Source organism: Fragaria vesca, linkage group LG7 (assembly GCF_000184155.1).
Source record: "Fragaria vesca subsp. vesca linkage group LG7, FraVesHawaii_1.0, whole genome shotgun sequence".
Classification (NCBI taxonomy): domain Eukaryota; kingdom Viridiplantae; phylum Streptophyta; class Magnoliopsida; order Rosales; family Rosaceae; genus Fragaria; species Fragaria vesca.
Genome location: NC_020497.1, coordinates 21054591 through 21080071, shown reverse-complemented (window position 1 = coordinate 21080071; position 25481 = coordinate 21054591). Strand labels below are relative to the sequence as shown.

General features: G+C 38.9%; 4 protein-coding genes, 1 non-coding gene and 1 pseudogene across 9 annotated transcripts; 2 read left to right on the top strand and 4 right to left on the bottom strand.

Moving 5' to 3' along the window:
- The first annotated feature begins 1402 nt into the window (after positions 1-1402).
- On the top strand, positions 1403-3415 carry LOC101308528. The gene is made up of 6 exons (XM_004309064.1): positions 1403-1467; positions 1594-1699; positions 1981-2849; positions 2931-3042; positions 3156-3251; positions 3332-3415. The coding sequence occupies exons 1-6, from the start codon at positions 1403-1405 to the stop codon at positions 3413-3415; spliced, it is 1332 nt and encodes a 443-aa protein (XP_004309112.1).
- Positions 3416-4910: 1495 nt separating this feature from the next.
- LOC101308239 lies at positions 4911-10659 on the bottom strand (annotated as a pseudogene). Its single transcript, XR_185373.1, has 12 exons — positions 10565-10659; positions 10245-10318; positions 9235-9425; positions 9083-9137; positions 8820-8995; positions 8533-8733; positions 8181-8440; positions 7778-8091; positions 7488-7695; positions 7043-7381; positions 6512-6950; positions 4911-6399 (listed from the first exon to the last, which is right to left on the bottom strand). The product of XR_185373.1 is annotated as an ABC transporter B family member 19-like (transcript).
- Positions 10660-13369: 2710 nt separating this feature from the next.
- On the bottom strand, positions 13370-14500 carry LOC101299530. 3 transcript variants are annotated; one of them, XR_185306.1, is made up of 3 exons: positions 14054-14500; positions 13894-13941; positions 13370-13727 (listed from the first exon to the last, which is right to left on the bottom strand). It is a non-coding gene; the product is annotated as an uncharacterized LOC101299530 (transcript). The 3 variants fall into 3 exon arrangements; XR_185305.1 differs by having other exon boundaries at positions 13894-14500; XR_185307.1 differs by lacking the exon at positions 13894-13941 and having other exon boundaries at positions 13382-13727; positions 13979-14500.
- Positions 14501-15103: 603 nt separating this feature from the next.
- Positions 15104-18016, bottom strand: LOC101307946. The gene is made up of 7 exons (XM_004309063.1): positions 17700-18016; positions 17571-17614; positions 16601-16672; positions 16402-16512; positions 16199-16264; positions 15905-16072; positions 15104-15169 (listed from the first exon to the last, which is right to left on the bottom strand). The coding sequence occupies exons 1-7, from the start codon at positions 17962-17964 to the stop codon at positions 15104-15106; spliced, it is 792 nt and encodes a 263-aa protein (XP_004309111.1). The 5' UTR covers positions 17965-18016.
- Positions 18017-18973: 957 nt separating this feature from the next.
- LOC101299134 lies at positions 18974-20201 on the top strand. Of its 2 annotated transcripts, XR_185304.1 has the most exons (3): positions 18976-19214; positions 19298-19402; positions 19712-20201. XR_185304.1 is itself a non-coding variant. In XM_004307897.1 (2 exons), exons 1-2 carry the CDS (start codon positions 19052-19054, stop codon positions 19966-19968), a joined length of 420 nt encoding a protein of 139 aa, XP_004307945.1. In that variant the 5' UTR covers positions 18974-19051; the 3' UTR covers positions 19969-20201. The 2 variants fall into 2 exon arrangements, 1 of the variants encoding a protein (XP_004307945.1); XM_004307897.1 differs by lacking the exon at positions 19298-19402 and having other exon boundaries at positions 18974-19214.
- A 1381-nt stretch (positions 20202-21582) lies between these two features.
- LOC101307646 (putative ribonuclease H protein At1g65750-like) lies at positions 21583-24326 on the bottom strand. The gene is made up of 2 exons (XM_004309062.1): positions 24315-24326; positions 21583-24189 (listed from the first exon to the last, which is right to left on the bottom strand). Exons 1-2 carry the CDS (start codon positions 24324-24326, stop codon positions 21583-21585), a joined length of 2619 nt encoding a protein of 872 aa, XP_004309110.1.
- Between the last annotated feature and the right edge of the window lie 1155 nt (positions 24327-25481).

Below are 25481 nucleotides of genomic sequence, written 5' to 3'. Positions count from 1 at the left end.
AACCTATCTCCACAATCTCACCTTTATCCATGACAACAATTTTTATCCGAGTTTATTACTGTAGAGAGCCTATGTGCAACAGTGATCTGTGTCGTTTTTGACAGCAGGCCCCCCATTCTTTTTCAAATTTATTGCCTCCAATGCACTCACCACAGATTTCTCAGATTCAGCATCAAGGGCACTTGTTGCTTCATTGCTGGCCTCTTTAGCCGTGTTCTAGCTATGGCTATTCTTTGCCATTGTCCTCCTGAAAGTTGGCATCCCTTGTCCCCAAAAACTATTTGATATGCATCAGGCAAGTTACTTATGAACTCATCAATGTTTGCTTCCCTTGATACCTTCATAATCTCAGTTTCAGAAGCACTTTCGTTTCCATAGCAGATACTGTCTCTGATTGAGTGATTGAGGAGCTGAAAAGTAGAGGTCCTTGTTGCACCAACTCTGTTTGTGTTCTCAGCCATCTCAAATTGTATTCTTTTATCTCCTTTTCATCAATGAGTATCCTTCCTTTTAAGGATCATAAAATCTTAGCAGAAGGGCCGGAACTGAAGATTTACCAGCTCCACTTGGACCGACAAGAGCCACCTTTGTTCCGGCTTTAATTTGTACATTGAAGTTGTACAGGATAGTTACTTCTGGTCTCAAAGGGTAATTAAACTCAACATTTCCCTTTGATTCTCTCCTGGTTTGAAGTTTCTGGTGTAGATGGATCTATTTCAGTTTTGCGCTCAAGTGTCTCGAATGCTGGAGTAAGCACATTGATGGCAGAAATGACAGTGGGAATCAATGTCCACAATTCTGTGATCGAAGGTACTGTGAGAGAGAAAATCTGGTATGGTCGATCTTATGCCATTCTTGAAGCTGGAGTGATTCTTATGAACCAATCGGCTCGAGATTTTTCAGTTCTTAAAGTTCCCGTAAATCATGATCTAAATATGAGAAAATTTTTGTAGAAAAATAAGAACATACATTTATATCCAAGAAAACGTGTGCAAAACAAGATTTTTTTACCAAAAAACTAGAAATTGGAGAAAATTCACGAACAGGGTACCATGACTTTGGAGTTTGGACCTTCGTAACCTCACTGGTTTTGGCAAAAATCACTTTTTTTTTTTTTTTCCATGACATATAATTCGCATTTTGCTACGTCTTGGGCTAATTGCCTAATTCTGCCCGTATCTTTTAAGGGAAATCTATCAATAAGCCCAACGATAAGCCCATAAGCCCAATCATTATGACCCACTATATCGAATCCGGGTTTTGTCTTGATCCGAAACGAAAGAGGAACACTCTCCAGTAAATAAACACAATTCAAATTACGAGAGCGAGCCTCGATTCATCATCTTCCTCTACTCGCCATTTTGAATGATTTGGGCAATTGGGTACTGATCAAATCAGTTCCATGGATGATTATTCTTCGTGTTGCCCATTCTGTAGTCTCACAATTCCATCATCACAACTCGAACGGTAATTACATTAAGCTGCAAGAAAGTTCAAACCTTTTTGGCTGTTTCTAGGAATCAGAAGTTTTTGGATATAAAGTTTAAGACTTTAGGGGTTTTGTGTTGGTGATTATGTGAAATTGGATTGCAGGCATGCGAATAGTCACTTTGAGGCTGAAGATGAACAACTGGCTATGGACTTGGAGTTTGCCCACCAGCTTGCTTTAGCTCCTTCTTCACCGCCATCCATGTTACTTGTTAGTTTTGCTTTCTTTTTTAGTATTTCTTGTATGTATTGCTGTTTTCCTTAGCTTAGGATTAGAGTGATGTGGTTCTATGCTTGCAGTGATTATTGGAATTTATGTGTTGAAAGATTGAAGTGTCATATGTCAATGTGCAACTATGGTTTGGTTGTTAGAATGATTGTATTTGATGTTTTGGGTGTAAGAAGTTACATGTTTGTGTTATGTTCTTCTTTGATAAAGGAATTTGAAGTTTAGTCCAGTAACTTTGTAGTTTCATATGTATATATATGCAGAATAATCAAACAATTAGAGACTTGCCATTTGTGAGATCTGATGGGCAATGTGGCATGGAGGAGGGTATCTCCAGTCTGGTTGCTTTACAGACTAGAACTACTTTCTATGAGATTGAAGGTGGTGTGACGGCTTTGCTGAGAGGGTGTTTGGAGTTGGAACCTAGAAATACGACTACTATTTTGTGTGGTTATACTGATCATATTCAGAGCATTCGATCCGAAGATTCTGGCTGGGGTTGTGGGTGGCGTAATATCCAAATGCTGAGCTCCCATTTGCTTATGCAAAGGCAAGAGACTCGAGATGTTTTGTTTGGTGGTGCAGGATTTGTTCCTGATATCCCATCACTCCAAAGATGGCTTGAGATAGCTTGGGGAAAGGGATTTGATGTAGCTGGGTCTGATCACTTTAATAACAAAATTTATGGCTTGAGAAGATGGATTGGAACAACTGAATGTGCTGCCCTTTTCCGTTCTTTTGGGCTGCGAGCAAGGATAGTGGATTTTGGTCCCAAAGAACTTGAACCATATTATCTTTCTCTTCCTGGTTCAAGTCTTGGGGATGAGGTCAAGAGAATACATAATGGTGGAAAGAGGAAAGCAATTCAGGTTCGTGGACCAATGGATAGATATCTTCCCGGAAGGAGTCATGATATTAACCAAGCGAGTTCGAGTTGCTGTGAAAAATCAAGTTGTTCTACTAGCCAGAAAGGAGGTGACTCTTGGGGTAGGAAATGTGATTATAATTCGGAAAATAAGTTTTCAAGGAAAAGCAAGGGTCATCAGGTTCTCATGGATTGGATCTGGAATTACTTTAATGATGGCAACGTTAGCAGAAACGGAAATCACCGAGTGATAATTAGTAACAAAACGTGAGTTTCTCTATCCCTGTGATTTATTGTTTGATGAACATGTTTTATGTTGTGTCCTAATTCATAGAGTTCTTTGAGCAGACCCTTGTACTTTCAACATGATGGGCATTCGAGAACCATTGTTGGGATTCAAGTCAAAAATCAACATAACGGGATGCAACAACATACTCTCTTAATTTTGGACCCTGGTCACGTAATCTTCTATTCCTATGAAATCTATGTGGCATCTTACGGTTAGCTTGTATGTTTTAAATCTGATCACTAAACATCTTAATCACTTTTGACTTGTCTGCAACATGATTACAGAGGACAGCAGAGCTGGAAAGATCACTGAGGGAAAAGAGAGGATGGCAGAAGTTTATAAAAAGAGGGGTTCACACACTGAGAAAGCCACAGTACCAGGTAACGGCTAATGAGACATAACAGTTGCTTTGGTTATATTGCTATTTAGAATCAGGCCTGATGCATTGATTTTGCTTCAGTTGTGTTATATTGATTCTGGCATTGCAAGTGGAGATGAACTGGAGTTGCTCAAGACTGTAGATAGTGTTTTTCTTGAACTCTAGAGGACCCTGTTCAACATTATGACTTCTCAGTTGCTATGCTATCGTATTAAATGCATAGTAAAAGAAAATTTGGATTTCTGAAGAATGAAAGTTCACTGTTCTAAGTCTTCTTTCCCTCCAAAGCCTTATCTTTCTATTTTTTGGTTACAAACGACGCCTTATCTAACAGAAGGAAAAGAAGAAAATACCCGGCCCAAACCCCAAATCGTGATCTATATATATATCTAAACGCGAATCCATGCACCATCGAAATAACAATCAAATCGAACCTAAACGAAGGCAGCCATGACAGACGAGAAATCGGAGATGATTGTCACCGATGAGATACCACAAGATTATTAGACCACTTACCAGAATCCGTAATAAACGAAATACCAGATGATTGGTTAGACAGCGTGCATCTTACTCGCGAGGATCTAAAGCTCTCTGAAGACGACCGGATGGCCAAGTCTTACAATGTTTCTCTCCAAAGTATGTATCTTTTTTCATGTTGGTAATTTATTTCAAGTTAACAATGCATCTGATTTCGTTATTAGGATCATCAACTTTTCCTCTATGTTTTAACCTTGTTGTTTGTTGTGGGTGACGTTCAGAACTTGCTGCTGAAGAGGGTGATTTTCCTTGGGAGTGGGATTCTTTCCCTGAACCAGAATACGGTCCTGACGATCCTTTACCAAAGGGACATGAGTGGGCTTCTTTCGATCCTTTTAGTGATCAAAAAGATTATATTGTTAAGATGTGTTGTGATCACTGTGGCGGCTTTCTAGATCACTGGCCTGCCGACTGCCCCAAGAAAAAGGTCCAGGGTAGTACTGGTGAGTGATGATGATGAGTTCGATCAAGAGGAATTTTAATAGATACTAATAAATAATTGCAATGATGTTTGTCTGTTATCTTATGAGGATCTACCAAGTCTGGCATTATATGTTATCTTGTGTTATTGTCAACTGCTCCATCTAACGCATCGTATTACCGTCTTGTTTAATGATTTGTCTTTCTGATCGACTGTTTGAAACTAACATATTTTCTGTAGCCGCCAATCTGTCTATGTTTGATAAATTACATTCCTTGTTAGCTGTGCTTGTCCGTCCATAAAAATGAGCTATAACACAATCATACGAAAAATGAGCGATCCATCTTAAGATATTGAAAATGATGAGTTGCAGGACATAAGTGAATTACGCTCCTTGTGATGTTGCCAACAATGCATGTCTACTAGTGTTAGAGCCGAAATGGCATCATCTAACATCTGGTATATGGATGAGTTCTCTATAAAAAGCAGCAAACTTTGAAAAGAAAAGGCAATACATCTGTATCAAGGGAACAGCTCAAGGCAAATGACTCCTAGTGTTCGTCCAAGTGTATTACATCCCATCTTTCTTTTCCAAGCAATGCAATGAAATTAAGTTACTTGTAGCTCTTAAAGACATATATAAGCTCTTATATTAAGTTTTCTTGCTGTTTTGCACGTTTCAAAGATTACAGATGTGATATCTTACTCTTCTGTCATGCTCTGTATATGATATAATCTTGAATAAACTCCCTCAGATGCTCCCTCAGATGCTGTTATTAGGGTTGAGTGGGAACCTATCTCCACAATCTCACCTTTATCCATGACAACAATTTTATCCGAGTTTATGACTGTGGAGAGCCTATGTGCAACAGTGAACTGCGTCGTTCTTGACAGCAGGCCCCCATTCTTTTTTAAATTTATTGCTTCCAATGCACTCACCACAGATTTCTCAGATTCAGCATCAAGGGCACTTGTTGCTTCATCCAGAAGCAAGATTGCTGGCCTCTTTAGCAGTGTTCTAGCTATGGCTATTCCTTGCTTTTGTCCTCCTGAAAGTTGGCATCCCTTGTCCCCAACAACTGTTCGATATCCATCAGGCAAGTTACTTATGAACTCATCAATGTTTGCTTCCCTTGATACCTCCACAATCTCAGTTTCAGAAGCACTTTCGTTTCCATAGCAGATATTGTCTCTGATTGAGGAGCTGAAAAGTAGAGGCTCTTGTTGCACAAACCCTATTTGTGTTCTCAGCCATCTCAAGTTGTATTCCCTTATCTCCTTTCCATCAATGAGTATCTTTCCTTTCAAGGGATCATAAAATCTTAGCAGAAGGGCGAGAACTGAAGATTTACCAGCTCCGCTTCGACTGACAAGAGCCACCTTTGTTCCAGCTTTAATTTGTACACTGAAGTTGTTCAGGATAGTTACTTCTGGTCTCAAAGGGTAATTAAACTCAACATTTTGAAATTCAATGTTCCCTTTGATTCTCTCCTGATTTGAAGTTTCTGGTGTAGATGGATCTATCTCAGTTTTGCGGTCAAGGGGTCTCGAATGCAGGTAAGCACGTTGATGGCAGAAATGACAGTCGGAATCAATGTCCACAATTCTGTGATTGAAGGTACTGTGAGAGAGAAAATCTGGTATGATCTTATGCCATTTTTGAAGCTCGATTGATTCTTGTGAACTAAAACTGTTGTGTACCACAACGCCACAGCATGTGCAATGTTCCATAAGCAAAGAGAAACTCCCTGAATTATGCCAAACTTAATACTTTGTCTCATGCTCCTTTTCTTGGGGGTTTCCAGAGATATTTCGGCTTTTTTGAGTATATGATCTTCATGGCAAAACGATGCAACGGTTCTTATGTTTTGTGCAGACTCAGAAGCAACAGAAACAAGTTCATTATGTGCAGCAGCTGAGTCTCCTGCAAAACCCTTTGCAGACTTGGCTTGAATGAGACCACCAATGAAGTGGCAAGGCATCACAGCCCAAGCTACCAACCCCATTCTCCAGTTGACATACATGCTCACAACGGTTGCAATCAGTATGGAGGAAATGCACTGGACAATGACAGACATCCGGTCAGCAATTACCACTTTGACCATTGAAGTATCATTGATGATCCTTGAGGTGAGCTGTCCAATGCCATTCTCAGGTTTCTCATACCATCCGATTTCATTGCGTAGCACACCTGCAAGATTTCAATGCTAATGTTTAGTAATACCTTCAGGAAGAAGAAACGTTGCATTACTGAAATGGATACATGAGGTGATGAAACAGTTGCACTGTATATAGAAATGAACCTGAATAGAGAGCGCGTCTCAGGTTTGTCATGGCCTTCTCTCCAACCATTCCGAACAAGTAGTGTTGCAAGGTGTGAGAGAACAATGAAATGAATCCAATTAGAGCAAATGTGATTGAATATTTTGAGACTTCTCTCTCAGCATGCTTGTGGTAGTATGCTACTCCTATTGTTATGATGTAATACCCAAAGACAGGCTTTGATATACCAGAGAAAGCTGCTGCAAAAGAACCAAGAGTCAAATCTTTACAAGTTCTCTCTTTTTCAAGCCAAACCAGATTCTGAAGAATATGGCTCTTTTTCTTATTGCCTCTTCTTCTTGCTTGGGAGGCTCATTAGGATATCGGTCGCTGTGGGGCTCTTTGGCTTGTCTTATCTGTTCAGGTGAACACTTTTGGTGGATGCTTTCAGATTTTTCAGAGGGACCATCTTCTCTGTTAGTCATTCAGTATGCAAATGAATTCTGGTTAGATATCTATGGCTCTACATGTATAGTTACATGCAATGGAGACTAAGTGTGAATTAACCTTATTTATGAACTGGGTTGAGATTTTGCATGCTAAATAAGTTGTTGTAAAATTTACTGCTTTCAAGTAAGCTCCGGTGAGTTCCTGATTCTGTAACTTGTCCATTCTCTACAACCGCAATCATATCTGCATTAACTATAGTTGATAGTCTATGTGCAATCAAGATAACTGTCCTTCCCTGCATAGCCTTGTCAAGAGCTTCTTGAACCATCTTCTCAGATTCCGAGTCAAGAGCACTTGTTGCCTTTTTCAAGCAGAAGAATAGGAGGATTCTTGAGAATGGCTCTTGCTATGGCGATTCTCTGCTTCTGTCCTCCAGATAACTGTACTCCCCTTTGTCCTACCTGTACCGCATTTCAGACGAGGTGTTACAAATCAAGAGTCATAAAACACGTATTAACAGATTGCAGGTTACTCCGCCTTGGCTAGTGGATGAGTTGAGTAGCTGACCTCTGTGGAGTACTGATTTGGAAGTTGGGATATGAAAGTGTGTGCATTTTCTGGATCTCTACATCTTCCGCATCCATCTTACCAACTTTCATATTGTCTGCAATGGTGCCTGCAAACAGTGATGGTTCTTGCGAAACAGCTCCTATGTTTTTCCTCAGGAATTTCAAGTCAAGATCCTTGATGTTGTGGTTGTCAATCAGAATCTCCCCTGAAGATGAAAGTTTAAGGCAAATAGGAGAAGAAACTTGCCCATTTGTGTCAAGTTGAAGATTAAGGAGGTATGTACAAACCTTTTGCAGGATCATAGAATCTTGCAACTAGTGAGATGATAGTACTCTTTCCACAGCCACTGCTACCTACAAAGACTACCGTTTTTCCTGCTGGAATTGATAATGAAAAGCCTTGAAGGATGGCTCTGTCAGGCCGGGAAGGGTAGGAAAAGTAAACATCGCGTATGTCAATGTTGCCGTAAATCTTATCAAGTTCCTTCCCGGGTGAATCATAACTTATAGCTGGCTTTCTATTGATCACCTTGAAAACTTCAGTTCCTGCAGCCTTTGCCTGATTGAAGACTTGCATGTCCGGCGCAGCATAAGTGAGTGAACTGAAATTCATACAAGTAAATGGCTTGAACTTATGTAGAACTTTCTGATCTTTTACCACAAGAGTGGAACTATATATTATGTTGCTTACATGGCTTCAAAGAGAATGCTCATGACAGCAGCTATAATATCCCCACCGCTTGCCCTCTTGGCAGTGACTACAACAGCACCAACCCAAATGATGATAGCCCAAGAAATGAAGGTCACAGTTTGAAGCATTCCTGTTCCAACTCCCTTGATTAGAGCCTCTCCTTTGCTTAGCAAATACTGTTTGGCCATGCAGTTTGAGAAAGATTTGATCGCCGAGTTTTCTCCAACGAATGCGTATACTGTCTTGATCTGACATATGGTCTGGAATGCAGGAATATGATCAGTTAGTGAGATATATAGAATAGATACGAGTATATATTGATACTATTGTTGGAAATGAACATGGACTTTACCTGTTCTACCATAGAGGTAGTTTCCGACAGGTAAACCATCCTAGCAGCCGAAATGGCGTTCATTTTCTTAGTGTAAGTGGCTCCGATTACAAGAATCAAAGGAACAACCAACAAGGTAAGCAGTGCAACTTCCCAACAGCATATTGCAGCAATCAAAATTCCCGAAAAGAAAGTTGCCAAACTTGAAAGAAAATGACCCAACTGTAAGTTCATCATGAGAAACTTGTAAGTAACTAAAGCAAGAATGACTGGTAGACAGCAGGTATATACATCTATACAGTAGATACCTTCTCTCCGATTGCATCGTGTATGATACTCGTGTGGTTACTAATTCCGGTGATCACTTTTCCACTGGTTAAGTCTGTATCGAAAGCCCCAACCTCCTGGCTGAGCACTGCTCTTAGATATGCCAGTCTTAGACGTGCCACTTGTCTTTCACTTGAATACATCCAGCATCCAACTTCTGCAAAATCCAAAACACCATGGATGATTAGGAAAGTCACAAGTATGTGATTTTCAAAGAATTTGCAGAGTGGTTAAGGAAACGTACCAAGTATTCCAGCCGGAAATGTGGCGAAGGCCATGTACCACACAAAGGGAATAACCTGAACAAACACAAAAAAATGTACAAACTAATGAGTTAACCCCTCTCACAAGCAATTTATACTTTCTCAAAAACGACTAGTTCTCCGAAAAGTTTACCTTGTTCAGTGCTTTAACTATGGCAGCTGTGTCGTTAATATTGCTCCCAAAGGCATTGAGTGCTCTGCCAAGCAGTAGATATCCAACTGGAAAAGCCATACCATGGACAACAGAACCCAAAGTCCCCAATACCATCATAATCCAATCCCATCCGTCGGCATAGCTGAGCAGCTTACTGAATCCCAACGTTTCTGATGAGCTTCCCTTTGACTCATAAGTGGTTGTTTTTTTTATTTTTTTTTTATTTTTTATCTACCCAACACTAGTCATCGAAGTTGAGACCTCTCTAATTTCGTGTGATATTATGGTACAACAAAACACTGAAGGTCAAGTATATACGTACATGTCTACATGACAAAGTCATAAATCCTTATGTTTTGGCTGTCTTTATATCATCATATTACCATTTGAACAAACAAAGCAATGACAGATGCGTAGTTCACCTAATAACTAGAACCTTCATTTGTTATGATGACAATTTTTCCATTATCACACTGTTTCCTGAGGAAATTGCTTTTGGGACTCATTGGTTAATTAGTATCAATGGCCAGAGATAAAAAAAACTGAATGAAAAATTGGAAAGTTGAACAGAGAAATTTTACCATACACCGGTTTGTGAAGCATATGTTACACTGATAATCAAGAGAAGGTATCAGATATATTAGACCAGGTCCATTTTCTCTTCTACCTTTGCTTTTAAATTCAGATTAAGCTGCCCGGATTACATATTTATCAACTGAACGAGGAGAGAAATGATACAATGAACTAATGGGAGAAACCCAGTCGTCAAGATTGGATTGCCATGTCCTCTCTGATAGCGCTCGCTCTTTCGTTATATTTAGGATGAGAGGGAGCCTTCAGCTTTACTGAGTTACTGAGTTGGGTAACACAGAACACTGGATGAGAACAATTAGCATGGTAGACTCTATAGGCTGTACTCCTAGGTGTAGCTAATGTGAATATAGTTTCAGTTTAAGAAGCAGTGTACTCTAAGATGCAGGAAGATGTACCGTAGAACTTTCCACTGTGTGCATATTCAGGCATTCTAACTTCATCACTGAGGGAAATGTCTATTCCACTATTTCTAAAGAACGAAATATAAAGCCATGTTTAATAATCTGATTCCCTTGATCCCTTCGACCTGAACACCGTGACACCTCCATGTCTAATTCCCTCTTTCATTTCTTCTTCAGAAAACAACCGCCGTCACAATTTATTAGTCAAGGTCACTATCTATTTTCTTCTGAAAAAAGGTCATTGTCTAGTTCTTTTTTTTGTCCAATTACATGAATCTCCAACTCAACTAGGCCACAGATCACCAATCTATCACAGGAGTCTCGTTACATCCTTAATCTCAATGTCCAGATCGAGATGAGTCAATCTCCTTCCAACATCATATGCAAAAACCGTCAGTATATTTGTCATTTTAACTATTCGTCTGATCAGACCAGCAGGCAAACCACATTATGTTCTCTTGTTACTGAAACCTAGTCTTTTGCAGCCAAGTCAAACAGAAAAACACAAAGTGACCTCACAAATCTTCATGCTATAATACTTAAAACATTGTATTAAAACTTAATACCATTATACGCAAAAATAATCATTTGCAAGCATGACTTAATCTAGTAGAAAACAACCAATCTTACTGCAAATTCAACTTAAATTCCATGAAAAACTAAATCTATTTGAAAATGCAGTTACGAAAGAATCAGTCAGCTAACCAGCATGTACACACACTATACCAACAGGTAAACCATACTATATATATTTACTAAAAAGTATTCCTGAATAAGCACAATTCTGCGTGAACCAAATTGAATCTGGGCTTTCAAAATGAATTTAGTAAAACATGCAGCAAGACCAAAAATCATAGTTCACCAGACATTACTCCCACTGACCATAAGGATTCCTGTTACTTCAAAAATACAAGGACTTTAAAGTTCTTATGTTCAAAATTCTCTTATTCTCGCACTAACAAGGTGTCCAAAATTCATTTTCCATCAGGCAAACGAAAAGCTTTCAACAAGGTGAAGACAAGCAAAAAAATTTACTCCCGCTGTTTCTTATTTTTTAACCTTTCCTGATTAACTCAAAAATAAAAGAATTCATACAGTGGTGACAAAACAATGAGAACAAGAACCATTGGATGCAGATTTTAGAAGAGTGGATCAATTTCAAGTCCAAAAGAGAACGGTTTTAATAATAAAAACAAATACAGTACCAAAACACATATAATCCTTCTCCCTGTTTTTATGATTTACTTATGCGTACAGTGTGACCATTGAACAAAAATAAGTAACATATAGAGACTAGAAGTCAGAGTCAGTTTTTATAAGCATACATACAATGGGTGTTTGTCTTTTGACTATAAGCATACATGCAACCTATTTAGACTTTTAACTGAAATTTTGAACAGAACCTGCAATAAGTACAACTTGAAATATATAAGCAGCATAAATAGCCAAAATATATGTATCAATAAATGAAAATAGTGATATAACTATATACCAAAGGAAAATTGAACCTATATAAATTGATGGAAATAAGACATTGTATTTTCTTCAAATACATGTATTAATAATTACTTAAATGTAGTACTACTACCATGACTATGAAACTAGCACCCCAAAGATTCATACAAGACAACGTATTCTTAACATAAATGACTGGGCGGAGCTTGCTAGCCTGATCTACTTGTGATGTGCCCAAAAACGACAGAAGCCTAACGCCTATCCCTTCAACACGGAACAGGGCAGACTCCTATTGTGGTTAGCGCCCTAGGATCTTTTCTGGTACTTTACGACTTAAGCAAAGTAGATAGATGAACTTGAAGATAGAAACACAGCACACACAATTTTATAGTGGTTCAGCCAAAACCCTGGCCTATGTCCACTTATGTGATCTCTCTTGAGAGATCACTAGCACTATGGAGAATAACAACCTGATTACAAGTACTTATTGAAATCCCTATGCTAATCCCCAACTCCCTGATAGATCTCTCTATCACCCTTAGCTCTCGGTTTTCTGTGCTCTCAATCTTAACCCCCTGCAGCTCCTATTTCTAGTGAATAGGGGCTGCTGATACAATAAGGTTTTAGGACTCCTAAACCTAGTCGACAAAATCCTAACAGATCTTGAAAGATTACTTTCCTAGAACTTATAGAAAAAACCTCTTTCCTTTCTGGATTTGGATTTGCTTACTGAATCCTAACTTCCAAATCATATCAACGAGCCAAAACACAACAACTCCATCATCCTATACTTTAGTTCTGAATGTTTCAAGTTTAATCTGCGAGCATGACACAAGACTGGGCAGACTTCATCCTCCTATAGTTTAGTTTGAACGTTTTAAGTTTAGTCTGAGAGCATGATGATGAGAGAATTCTGTTTCTGTTAACTCCTCATATCAATGAACAATAACAAAAGCAATACTGAAGTACTTTGCTAAGCAATAAACAACAACAACATAATGGACCATGGTTTGAAAGTATGTCATAGCTCTATCCGCAACAGCAAAACAACACCAACAGCATGACAACTGGATCAATTATCACCTCTAACTATGATCAAGCACCAAAGAAACATGATTAACCAAGCCACACAACCTAACACTTATTATTGAAAATGGTTAGACATGCTCTTTAATGCTAGAACTCCCCACACAACGTAAACATAGCTTCACCTTCATGCATGTGTTTTGACTTCAGAAAACGCTTATGAATATATATGGCTCAATCTACATGCACAATTTAAACGCATAAAAACAATTGTTGTCAAAACCAATCAACTAAGATAAAGCACAGACATAATTAGTAGAAAAATAAACTTCAGCAGTCCCAGACTTAAACATAGAACTTTACTTAAGAGCTGGGATCATTATTCCTTTAACAGAAATGAAGATGACAACAACTAAATCAATTCATGTAACCGATAAAATAATGGAGCACATTACTAGGAATGGGTTGTTACGTTTCAAGATGAGAAGGATACACAAGGAAATAGTACTAAAAACTACCCACAACCACAAGAAATCTTGTACTGAAATCCAAGTTTCAAGGAAATAAATGCTAAACCCCATAATCGAATTTCAAGGAATTAGCAGGACATATGCTTCGATGTCAACAAAAGAAAGCACCAGATACCAAATCTCAAATATGTGTATTACTAGTCTCAAATGTTACCTCAGAATAACCTTCTGCAACAGTAGATCAACAAACACAGAGATATCTGATCCAGAATCCAAGCATCTAAGCCATCAATGAGCGAACAAGAACACTTTTGAACACTGTTAGTCTTAATCTGAACAAATGGTTCTATAAAGACACCAGAACTATTACAATCAAAAGCAGAATTTGCCGATTTGACTCTTCGCAGAATTTGCCTAAATCAAACATGATAGTAAAGGCTGTCTCCTGTCTCCTGGAAAATGTACTCAATCCTGGCTCCTCCTGACAATGCCTTAGTTGACCTTCCAACCAACATGTTACTAGTATCTGTCAATTAGTGAAACAAACAGAAACGTTACTATCGTTAAGAGTAACATCAAAAAGCTAGTGCTCAAACAGCAAAAGCAACATGCTAAGAGGTGAAACACAAAATAGAAAAACAAAAAATACAGATATCAAGCTCAAAATTGACAACATCAAATAAAGAACTAACATCAATAAAGACAATCCAGAGGAATTGAAACCAGCAATGCTTTTCTCCCTGAAAAGGAAATGAGTAACTAATTTGAGCAACATACAGTGCTTTTGTTTCCATCAATGCTTCTTGGTTATTGGATAAAAAAAAGACCGAAAATTTCCTAGTAATCAATCACCATGAGCAGGACATGAATAACCAAATTTCAAGGTTCGCTGTCATCCAAAATCCGTATGACCACATGCCTAATTCACGACCCATGACTGCTACTATTATCGAAACCCAGCTTTTCCTCTCGCGGCGGCGCGATCCGCCGAGTCTCCCTCTCCATCCTCTGCGTCTCGTCGACGGAATCATCCACTCCTCGCTCGCCGGCGGCATCATCCGCTCCACCTCTTCAGATCCGTCAAGGCCCGCCTCGTCACATCGCCGCCGCTTGAAGATCTAGCGAAGGGGAGGGGTAGAATCGGAGGGCCATTAAATCGGGGAATTGAAAGGGAGGGGAAGATGAGGCGGTGGTCACATCGAAGTTTGCATTGGTGAGTGAGTTGTGCGCGAAGGCGAGTTTACCTGGTTTCCGCCTTTATTTTTATTTTATTTTATTTTTTCTTTTCAATTTTTTTGTACAATCTCTATAAACTTACTTCACATTAAAATGCCAGTTTGGGAACGATTTTGAAACTGCTTTTAGGGTCAAAAGTGATTTTGGGACAACTTGAGTGTTTGGTAACCACCCGTAGAACTGATTTTAGAGGAATAGATTCTCTTAAAAACGGGTTTTAGAGAAACAGGGTAAGAGGTGCTTTTGCGAGAATCAATCTCAGAAACATAAAAAGATTAAATGAATTTTTCCTAAATCCTATTTTGCCCTTTTAAAAACAGTTTATCAAACATCTCAACTAATTCCTCTCACAGCAATTCCAGAAGCAATTCTTCTTACAGCAATTCCAGAAGCAATTCTTCTCACAGCACAGCTGTCCCAAACTGGGCCAAAGTTTAAAACCAAAAGAGGGTACATGGTAATTTACATCGAGTGATTAGCTCCACTACATTTGGGTAATTTATGGTTAAAACATGTTTTTAACTACATAATGTTTAAGAAAATTACTTTTCTGTCCTTCTGTTATATGTCTTGACCTATTCGTTTTCTTATTAGAATAGATTATAGTTTTGATAGATGTTCTAAATCATTCGGGTGACTCTATCTATCAATAAATTAGTAAGACTATTATTCCCATTCAAGATCTCCCAATCTTTTAACCCCAATATTCTCTTTTGAACCATCACGTAATACCTGCAAATAACAAAGATAACACAAGAACGATAGCAACATTATGCTCCTTAAGACGCACAACACTGAAAAAATCACTCAAACATTCTTGGGTTTTCCACTGTATTGCTCAAAATACAGACGGCACACTATAATTCCACTACAATTCTCCCAAACTTCCGAACTAATTCAGAGCATATTAAGATTAGCAAATCAACAGATCTGGCCAAGAGGCTCCAATATGTTTAAGGCTTATCAATATCAGTAAATTAATCCAGTATGAACTACAAGTATAGCTAGGGAAACATTTTAGAGATAACATTAAAGCAATCACATATTAGAGATCCTAAGTGGTAGGTAACGGTGCCAGTAAATTAATCCAGTATGTTTGAGGCTTATCAAAATCAGTAAACAAATCCAGTATAAACTACAAGTATAGCTAAAGAAACATTTTAGAGGTATTATTATAACAATTACATTTCAAAGATCCAAATTGGTAGGTAAAAATGTCAAGAGCAACAGTCCCAGCAGTTTGTAGAACCGTAGATTCCAATATGTTTAAGGCATCAATTCAGAGCATATTAAGATTAGCAAATCAGCAAATCAGGCCAAGAGGCTTCAATATGTTTAAGGCTTATCAATATCAGTAAATTAATCCAATATAAACTACAAGTATAGCTAAGGAAACATTTTAGAGATAATATTAGAACAATAACATATTTGACAAACCACCCAAATGGAACGAACAAACTGACATACATTGATCAACGCCTTACGAGTCTCCTCGAGTTCATTTTTATAGCTTTGCTCCTTTCGGAAAGAGTCGGAGAGACCGATTATCTTCTTTCCCCCTTCCATATCCCCACTCACTGCCTGGAGTTGCTTTTCCAGTTCAGCCACTTTCATATGGAGTTTCTCATTTTCTCCCTGCAATTGCAAGTCAATAAGCAAATTTAAGAATTCATCGATTCGTTCATCAGTTACCAAAACAAACAAACAAAGAGATTTGTTCATCCAAATCTGATAATTTCAAAAAGATAACTGACAACAAACCTTTTTCTCTTCTACCAATGATATCACCCTCCTAGTTTTCATCTGCTCCATTGTTGCCATCTCTTTCTGAAAGGAAAAAGCACAGCAGTTGCTCACATTATACATAATGGCCAAGAGAATGTCAGCCAACCATATTCTAGCTACTAGATTACCCACCCACAAATAGATACAGAATTCATTGACATCAACAGAGTACTGATTACCATATCTTGCAGTTTCTTCTCAAATTGTTGAATCTCATTACTCTTCACATCAGTTGCAATCGCCAATTCAAGGTTCTTCAGCTCAAGCTCAAGCTTCTCTTTCTGCCATAGCTGGTTAATCATAAAACAACATGTTTCAGAGGCTCGCGACTTCATCCAACCATAACCACCAAGTAAAACCAAATAACTCAAAGCATACCTTCTGTTCCTGAGCCAACAACTGCTCCACTTCATCTGCACCCTTCTTCTTCGGTGTGATATTAGTATCACTCTGCAAGAGAAAGACAACTACTTTATCCCCCATCAAAAAGTCACAAACAGTACATTTAAGAGTCAAAATTGCAGGACACAGTAGCACAAAATCAAGATAAGTAAACCACCAAAAGTTAACCTGAAGCTCTACAAATACAGTAGCACCGGGAATCCTTATACAAACAACAATTCATCAACACAACATCTTATTAACATTAAGCTCTATCTAGCAAGGCTTTTTCCTACTCTAAAGTCACAAACAGTACATTTAAGAGTCAAAATTGCAGGACACAGTAGTGCAAAAACGAGATAAGTAAACCACCAAAAGTTCATTAGTAAAATGTGGAGTTACTAATCAAACAAGACAGCACTGCACAACCATGAATCCTGATTCAAACAACAATTAATCAACACTACATCTTATTAACCTTAAGCTCTATCTAACAAGGCTTAATCATACTCTAAGCATATCAGTCAAGTACATTTCATTGTAATATTCCCATTTAACGACATATGATGAACAATAATGTAAGCTAATCTTCAAAACCCTTAACCCAAAGCCTCTTAACAAAAATGAGCCAAGTAAACAACCAAAATATAATTCATAAGGAGGAGTTACTAAATGAACAAGACACACTGCACAATCCTGAATCCTTGTACACTCAACAATTAAAGAACAGTACATTGCAGGACGCAAAGCAGAAACAATTAATCAAGTCTACATCTTATTAACCTCGAGCTCTATCTAACAAGGCTTCTAAGCATACCAATTCTCAAAGTTTTCAAGTGCATTATATCGTAATATTCTAATTCAACAGCATATCATGAACAATATTGTAAGCTAGTCTTACAATCCCTCAACTTAAACTCTTAAAGTCGGAAACTTTAACTCCAATTATGAGGAAACTGAGACTCACCGATGTGGGATTGCCCTCAACTTTGTTCACACAGCCAACTTTCACTGCATCACAAATTCAAACAGTCAAAATTCCACAACAGAACTTCCTTGATCAATAAAAGCTTAAACACTTGTAAAACCTTGTTACCTGGGGAAGACAAAGACTCGACATTTGGGCTAATGGGCTGTTGGCTTTGATAACCAAGATGCTTTTGCAACGCCATTCCGGCAGCAGAGGCCTCAGCTTCCTTCTTGGAGCCGAGGAAGCCCTGAGAGACGAAGCTGACGTCATTGGCGACAACGGTGGCGGAGAACTGAGGAATGTGATCAGGGCCTTGCTTGGTGATACAGTACTTGGGTGCAGCCCACCCCTTTTTGGCGCAAACCTCCTGCAGCAACGTCTTGTTGCTCATCTGGGTTTCTTATAAAAATGGAGTCTTTCTGGGTTGTTTGAGAAAGGTTTGAGCTTTCTGGGTTTTCGAAAAGATTGGAGCTTTCTGGGTTTTTGAGCTCCTGCAAGTGTTGAACTTGGTGAGTGAGAGAGCGAGTGACTGTGAGAAGAAGAGAGGACAACATTTCAAGACATGGCAATTTAAGGAGAATTGGGCCTTTAGTGGGCTATATCTCTCCGTATAACATAAAATTTCATCTAAGATTTCAAGTCCTAACGTAGGCATACTCACCCACCCAAATGAGAAATCAAGTCCTTCTGGACTTACCGACTCAAAAAAGAATGAGTCAACGTCGTCGGCATCAATATTTCACAGTTTTCGACGACCAATAATGACAGAAGGAATCACATCCCTCTTTAATAACTCAACCATCGTCAACAAGAAACGACTTACAAAAATCATAAATATATCATCCTCATAAGGATTATCGTACATGATACATGCTGCATTTTCAGCTTCCCACACATGAAATAATGAGGAAAACACGATGCTTATTCCCACAATAAATTTCAAATAACACTTCGGTCACATCGTAGTTCTGTTAAGTTTCTATAGACACCCATGTTACTTAAACTAAATTATAATGGCCACCTCCTTAACAAACGATCCAAATCTCTTTATTCATAGACGGTACATTGTACTGATAATGAATACTTATACCTGCTCAATATCTACATTGATAAACTAGCGGATCCAATCTCAAATTGGCCTACTGGGGAAGAAACGAAAAGAAAGAAATCGGCCCCAAGCCCAAATGTGATTTCAGACCCAATCCATACTGTCGTAGAAGCCAACAACCCTGATGCTGTGGTGGCTCTTCAACAGGACGCTTGTCTTCTTCTTATTGGCTAACGATACGTGGTTACGAAAACCTTGTCCAAAAGCAAGAAGGAAAAGGAAAGACGGAACAAACCCGGCCCAAAGCCCAAATCCTGATTCTATATATAATGTAAAAAAGCGAGTCGTCCTCAGATCGAAATCAACAACCAAATTGAAGGCGACGCGAAACCCTAATCGAAGCGAGCGATGACGACCCTCACCGTTGGAGATGATCCCCAGCCTCGAATCCTCATCGCCGAAGCGGAACAGGATGGAGGAGTTATCAGATTCTGAATTAGCCGCCCGCTTTTTGACTCGCGAAGATCTAAAACTCTCGTTCGCAGAAAAGTTTGAAAAGATTTTGGTGGCCTCTGACTTGGCCGATGCAGAACGTATGCATGCTCTTGATTTTACTATTTAGCTGTTTTTGGAATTTCTCTTCATGCCTTTCTGTTTTGTGTGTGTTTACTATCAGAGTTAGGGATGAGTTATGTCCTCGATCGATTCCGTAGTGATCCCCAAGACTACTTATGAACTCATTTTGATTTGATGATTTGCTGCTCATTATCTAAATGTTTAGGTGAGCTATTTGTTGGTTTGAGCCTCCTAGAAATAGTAGTTTGTTAATGAAACGGGGTTCTCTCTTACATGGGTCTTTAGGGTTCCTATTCTCCTACTATACAAGGCAATCTAGGATGCTTGTAATGGTATTGAAGAATATATTGAATTTTAGTTTTCCTTTCCTTTCTCGTTTTTCATTTCTTGCAATGGCATTTCTGGGTTAGGATCGTAACACTCATAAAACATGAATTTCATTATCATGACTTTTTCTTTGATTATCCCATTCGGGGTTCTGATTTTAACCTCCTCTTTTTTTATGGGTGCAAAGGTGCGGCCAAACGTGATCCAAGGGATGGCAAGGATCCACTATACGATCCTGACAAACCTTTACCAGAGGGATTTGCATGGGTTTCTGCCTTCCTTGGGGGGACTGGAAAAACTTATGTAAGTAAGATATTATGCTTTCACTGTGGTGGAAAACACATGACTGACCAATGCTCAATCAAGGATACTCCGCAGGCCATAGAGTTCCAGAAGAAGAATGATCTTTTTGTCTCAGTTGACACACTATTCCGCAGGCCATAGAGTTCCAGAAGAACAATGATCTTTTTGTCTCAGTTGAGACACTCTAGTCATGACTCCTGACACAGGCTCAGCAAGTCCCAAGTAATGTTTTGTGTGTATGACACTCTTGTTTCAACTATCTACCCTAGCTACTTATTATTATGGCCTAGCTACTTGTTATTATGGCACACCAATCTAATGTCATACATATGCGTTGTGACATGCACTGTATTACCTTGTTTGATTATCTATCGTATTTTCTTTAGCCTCTCAAACCATATATCTATGTTTGATATTGCACACAATGTTGCACTATACGTATACCTGTATGTCCTCATTTTTTGAGGAAAAAGATAGGTGATCAAAACCAAAGCCATATAAACTCCTGTGGTCACTGGTGTTTCTGGCAGCTCATCTTTTTGGTTACTCGTTCGGTATCATCTTAGCAGTTACCTCTAAAATTGGATATGTGCTTGCATATGATCAATAGCATCATCTTGTAGAACAGACAGAATATGGATCATTCTGTTGCCGATACAACACGTATAAAAGAAAACTGTACGTTGTTACCAGAGTTTAACAGATTCATTATCAGTGGACGTTCAAAACTTCAAATACTCTTATGTTTTAAGTTATATATATCAAGATTGCCTAGCTTGAATTGACGACTGGAATCATAATCAAGAGTAAACTTTTGATAATGAGAATTAAAGATTTGTCTGCAACTCATTTTTCAAGTCAAAGTTAACCTAGCAAGCTTGTTAGAGACTAACAGAGCTCAAGCTGGGCTGCTCTCTCAATAACGCACAATATCCTTCCTATTCCTTGTGGAGATGTTGTGTCGGCACAATAGGTCCTACTGTGCATCATCAAAACCTCCAGCTCGTTGACATTATGGAAACAAACTTATTGAAATGATCGGGAGGAAAATGGCGAGTCTTCTTGTCAGAATCATAACCAATGTTGAGAATCAAATCTTCCACTCGAACTCCTCACAAAAACATAGTGGGAAATTGCAAACCGAGGAACTGAACATATTGTTCTGGCATATCCTCCCTATGGCAGAACAGAACAGAAGAGACCAATTGATGCTAAGGGAGGGAGCCAAAACTCCCCCAACCTCACATAATCCATTATTCACTGTCTTCTCTGTTTGTGATGAAGTGAGATGTAAATTGCAAAAATAAGTAACAACCAAAAACGGAGTACATGTGTGCAGGAAATGAGGAATTCTAGCTGCTAGGGCAATAACAATGCTACTCATCATCAAGTTGTATTTGGGTTGGAGATGTAAAATTGAGAAACTTAAACATATTATAGGTTTTAGGACAATGGTTGGAGATGGCCTAATGATCCACTCGTCTTGGTCTTTGTAGTTAATTAGTACATGTATTAAGATTCTAATCGTCTTTTACAATCGAAAGTGATTCGAAATTAAAGAACTTGTCCTTTTTAGTCTGAGATCTTTTTTTTTTTTTTGGTAAGCATAGAGAGACAAACATCGTCCCCCTACTAAAATTTATTGAAAAAATAAGAAAAAAATACAATAAGCCAGAGGACTAGGCCAATACCAGCCATATAGTATAAAAAACGTCTAATACTAAGAGAGAAAAACAATATAGGAAAACAAATGAATTACCGAAACCTAAAATTTGGCATACCCAAAAGATCCCGCTCATAATAGGACAAGATAAATGAAGGAGGCACATCCCACCATACCTCCTCAGACATAGATGTTCCATGATTAGCTAGAGCATCTGCTACCCTATTTCCTTCTCTGAAAATGTGAGAAGATTTAAAAGTCATTGTAGAGATCCTGTATAGGCAATTCAACCACCTAACTCGAAGTTGCCAAGGCACAAGTGAAGGAGAACGGATATAGTCGAGTACAGTAGAAAAATCTACCTCCAACCAAACATGCTTCCAATCACGAACCCAAGCAAGCTCTATAGCTGTGATCACTACCATTACCTTTGCCGCAATGGAACTAGGAATATCAATATGGGAAGCAAAAGCTCCAACAAATTGACCTTTATAATAGCGAAAAACAGCGCCAAAACCTCCAATACCCTCTTCATGCTTCCAAGCACCATCTGAATTTATCTTAATCCATCCAATGGAAGGGGGATGCCAAATGACCTCAACCATTCTAGGAATACGCCTCGATCGACAACAGGCACCAAAACTTTTTAAGATACACAAATCATGAATTGTGTTATGCATGTGACCAGTTGCTAATCTACTAGAAGCTTGGATATGCCTTGAAACTAGGCGACAAACCCCAGCAACTGAAAATGTCCTGCTGTCAAACCTGATCTGATTTCTTGCATGCCAGATATACCAGAGAATAGAAGTGAAACATATTAACCAAAGTTCTTTAAGCTGAGGACTTCTATCCATGGCTAAACCCAAACTAAAAACCTCAGCAATTGTGTTTGGAACAAGTCCAATTTCAAAAATGTAAATGAAGTGATTCCAAACTGATGCAGCAAAAGAACAATGGAGAAAGATATGATCTAGAGATTCAGTACTATTACCACAAAATTCACACCGTGAAACCAATGCTACTCCTCTACGTTGCAAAAGATGATATGAAATTACTGTACCTCTCATAACCTTCCAAGCATGCAAAGACATACGAGGCAAAATAAATTTAGACCATAAAGGCTTACCCCATGGCACTACAGGAGATGCTTGTTGCAGAAAGAGAAAGGCCTGCTTAGCGGTAAGTTCACCGGTAGAAGAAGCTTGCCAAATCAATTTGTCCTCCATTGAAGGATTTATGGAAATAGGAACTTGACAGATCAAATTGCACACTGCCGATAGATTGAGTTGTAAAAGAGGAGGCAAAACCCAAGAACCATTATCAATATAGTCTGAGACCAAAGAAGAATTATCATTCAGAGCACCATGATTACCAAAAAATTCAATGAGAGGTCTGCCCAAAAAATTGTCTCTCCAAAATGAGATTTTGTCACCTGTACCAACCAACCACCGAGTGTTATTCTGCACCAACCCCCAAAACTTGCGCACTCCAGGCCATATAGAAGATGGAGCATAAGAACGACGCTTTGAAAAACGATTTCGAATAAAGCAACAACCTTCAAAAGATGAGGTAAAAATTTCCCAACAACGCTTGAGCAAAAGAGAGCTATTTAGCACATCAAGTTTCTTAAGCCCCAAACCTCCTTCATCAATTGGCGCACAACAAGACGTCCAAGAGACCAGAGGAATTCCACGTTTATCAATATCACCAGACCAAAGGAAGTTTCGGCACCATCTCTCAACTTTTCTTAATAAGGACACTGGCCATTCATACACTTGAAACGTGTAGACAAACATGCTATATATTACAGACTTTATAAGTTGGAGACGCCCAGCCATAGACAAAAATGAACCCACCCAACTTGAAAGCTTCAATCTGACTTTGTCAACAATAGCTTGAAAATGGGCAACACGAGGCTTTCCATGAAAGATTGGGGCACCCAAGTACATGAACGGAGCAGTACCTAAAGGAATACCCAAGCAATCAGAGATAGAGTGACGTCGGCGGTTATGTTTCCCAATAAAAACTTGGGACTTGTCCTTGTTAATAATCTGGCCAGAAACACTACCGTATTCATAAAAAAAACTCATTACCCTCAATAGATTCTGACGATTCCCCCTACAGAAAACAATAACATCACCTGCAAACAATACATAGGAAGGAGATAGAGTACCTCTAGGAGAGTGGATACGTTTCACCTGCCCAGAAGATACAAGCATTGAAATACCACGGCTTAAAACCTCCTCCGCCAAACAGAACAGTAAAGGAGATAGTGGGTCACCTTGCCTCACACCTTGCCCACAAGAAAAATAACCATAGGTTCTACCATTAATGAGCAAAGAAAGCCTGGCAGATAATAATAAAACTCGGACCTGCACAAAACTTTCATGAAAACCGAAGGCTTGGAGAACATGTAAAAGAAAGTCCCATGAGAGTGTATCAAACGCCTTGGTGATATCTGTTTTAATTGCTACATTTCCACCATAACATTTTGAGTCCAAAAGATTGAAACACTCAGAAGTCACCAAGATACAGTCTGATATATTTCTGCCAACAACAAAAGCATGCTGCTGAGGAGACACAATACGAGATGCAATTGAAGATAATCGAAGTGCAAGAATCTTTAGAATAATCTTGAAAACTAAGTTGGTAAGAGTAATAGGACGAAATTGCTCGATGGAATCGGCATGATCCACCTTTGGAATAAGAATAATAAGCCCTGAATTAAAAGAAGCAGATAACTGACCATGTGTAAAAAAATATTGCACCGCTTTGATCACTTCTACACCCACAATATCCCAACAAGAAACAAATAAGTGACCATTAAATCCATCTGGCCCTGTAGCGCTATCAGTTATGCTTAATTTCTTTCCTTCGCTGGTATAATTAAGAGCCGGTAATTCATACGAATCTGCACATCGTGAAATCTGGCTTAAGAAATCTGATGATCTTTTCTAGTCTCCTAGTGTAGCTACTCTTTTAAGATGATTATTGGGAATTTTTAAAAGAAATGTTCTAGGATATTCTCTATGTGTGCCTTGGCCTTATGCCAATAGGATATGTAGTTAGACTAGATCTATGTATTCATATCCTTACCATATTGGTATTGTGTAATTCCCTATATAAAGGGCTCCTATCAATGAATAAGATGATGATTCTCTTGCTATCTCTTTGTCTCTACACTTTATCTTTCATCACGTTATCATGCACTTTGTTCTAACCCTAGAGCCAATAGCCTACCATTTTTTTCTAAACCCTAAAAACCAAAACCCTAACATCGGGCAGCCTTGTTTTTCCCTATTTCCGACCAAAATTCCGACTGCCCTCCGCCGGAATTTTATATCCCCAGAAAGCTCTCTCCGCCCTGGATCCAACGCCACCGGTCTCACCCTGAGAACCGGCCGGAAAGTCTCCGAACCGGCCGCCGGAAAATTCCAGACCGCCGCCGCTACCGACCACCGGTTCACCACCTTCCCTTGCTCTGATCAACCTGAAATTTTGACAGAAGCTTCCCCATCCAGAGCTGCTCCTCCTGTCAAATTTTTAGCCCCAAATTCGAAGTATAAGTAGGCGAAACGTTATTTCTCCTCTCGGCAGCCTTTAGAAAGGTATGTTTTGAAACCTTAAACTTTTCTAAGTTCAATAACTCGGGGAGGATAAAATCATTTCCTCCCTTCTCCATCTCCATTCTATGCTTGGGATTTTGTGTGTGCAGGTACCAAAAATCCCGAAATTTTATTCGCGGGTCAAGAGTATGTTGGATCACTCTTGTTTCTTTGTCCGGGTTGTGTTTGATCAACCCCGACCTTTCACCAGATTGTGTTTGATCAATCCGAGGCCTTTTTCCGAATTGTGTTTGATCAATTCGCGGCTTTTCCGGATTGTGTATGATCAATCCGAAGGACAAACCATTAAAAGCATCGTTTGTGACCTCTATCGAGTCTCATAACAGCTTTGGTTTTGTATGACAAGAGCAATGTAACATTCT

Excerpts from the sequence above, each read along its gene's own strand:
- LOC101307946 (XM_004309063.1), bottom strand. The coding sequence starts at position 17,964 with ATGAGCAACAAGACGTTGCTGCAGGAGGTTTGCGCCAAAAAGGGGTGG. Across the intron at positions 17,615-17,699 it reads CGAGTCTTTGTCTTCCCCAG|TGAAAGTTGGCTGTGTGAAC; the intron begins GTAACAAGGTTT and ends TTTGTGATGCAG. Across the intron at positions 16,673-17,570 it reads TTGAGGGCAATCCCACATCG|AGTGATACTAATATCACACC; the intron begins GTGAGTCTCAGT and ends TTTCTCTTGCAG.
- LOC101308528 (XM_004309064.1), top strand. The coding sequence starts at position 1,403 with ATGGATGATTATTCTTCGTGTTGCCCATTCTGTAGTCTCACAATTCCA. Across the intron at positions 1,700-1,980 it reads CACCGCCATCCATGTTACTT|AATAATCAAACAATTAGAGA; the intron begins GTTAGTTTTGCT and ends ATATATATGCAG. Across the intron at positions 3,252-3,331 it reads TGAGAAAGCCACAGTACCAG|TTGTGTTATATTGATTCTGG; the intron begins GTAACGGCTAAT and ends ATTTTGCTTCAG.
- LOC101299134 (XM_004307897.1), top strand. The coding sequence starts at position 19,052 with ATGATCCCCAGCCTCGAATCCTCATCGCCGAAGCGGAACAGGATGGAG. Across the intron at positions 19,215-19,711 it reads TGACTTGGCCGATGCAGAAC|GTGCGGCCAAACGTGATCCA; the intron begins GTATGCATGCTC and ends ATGGGTGCAAAG.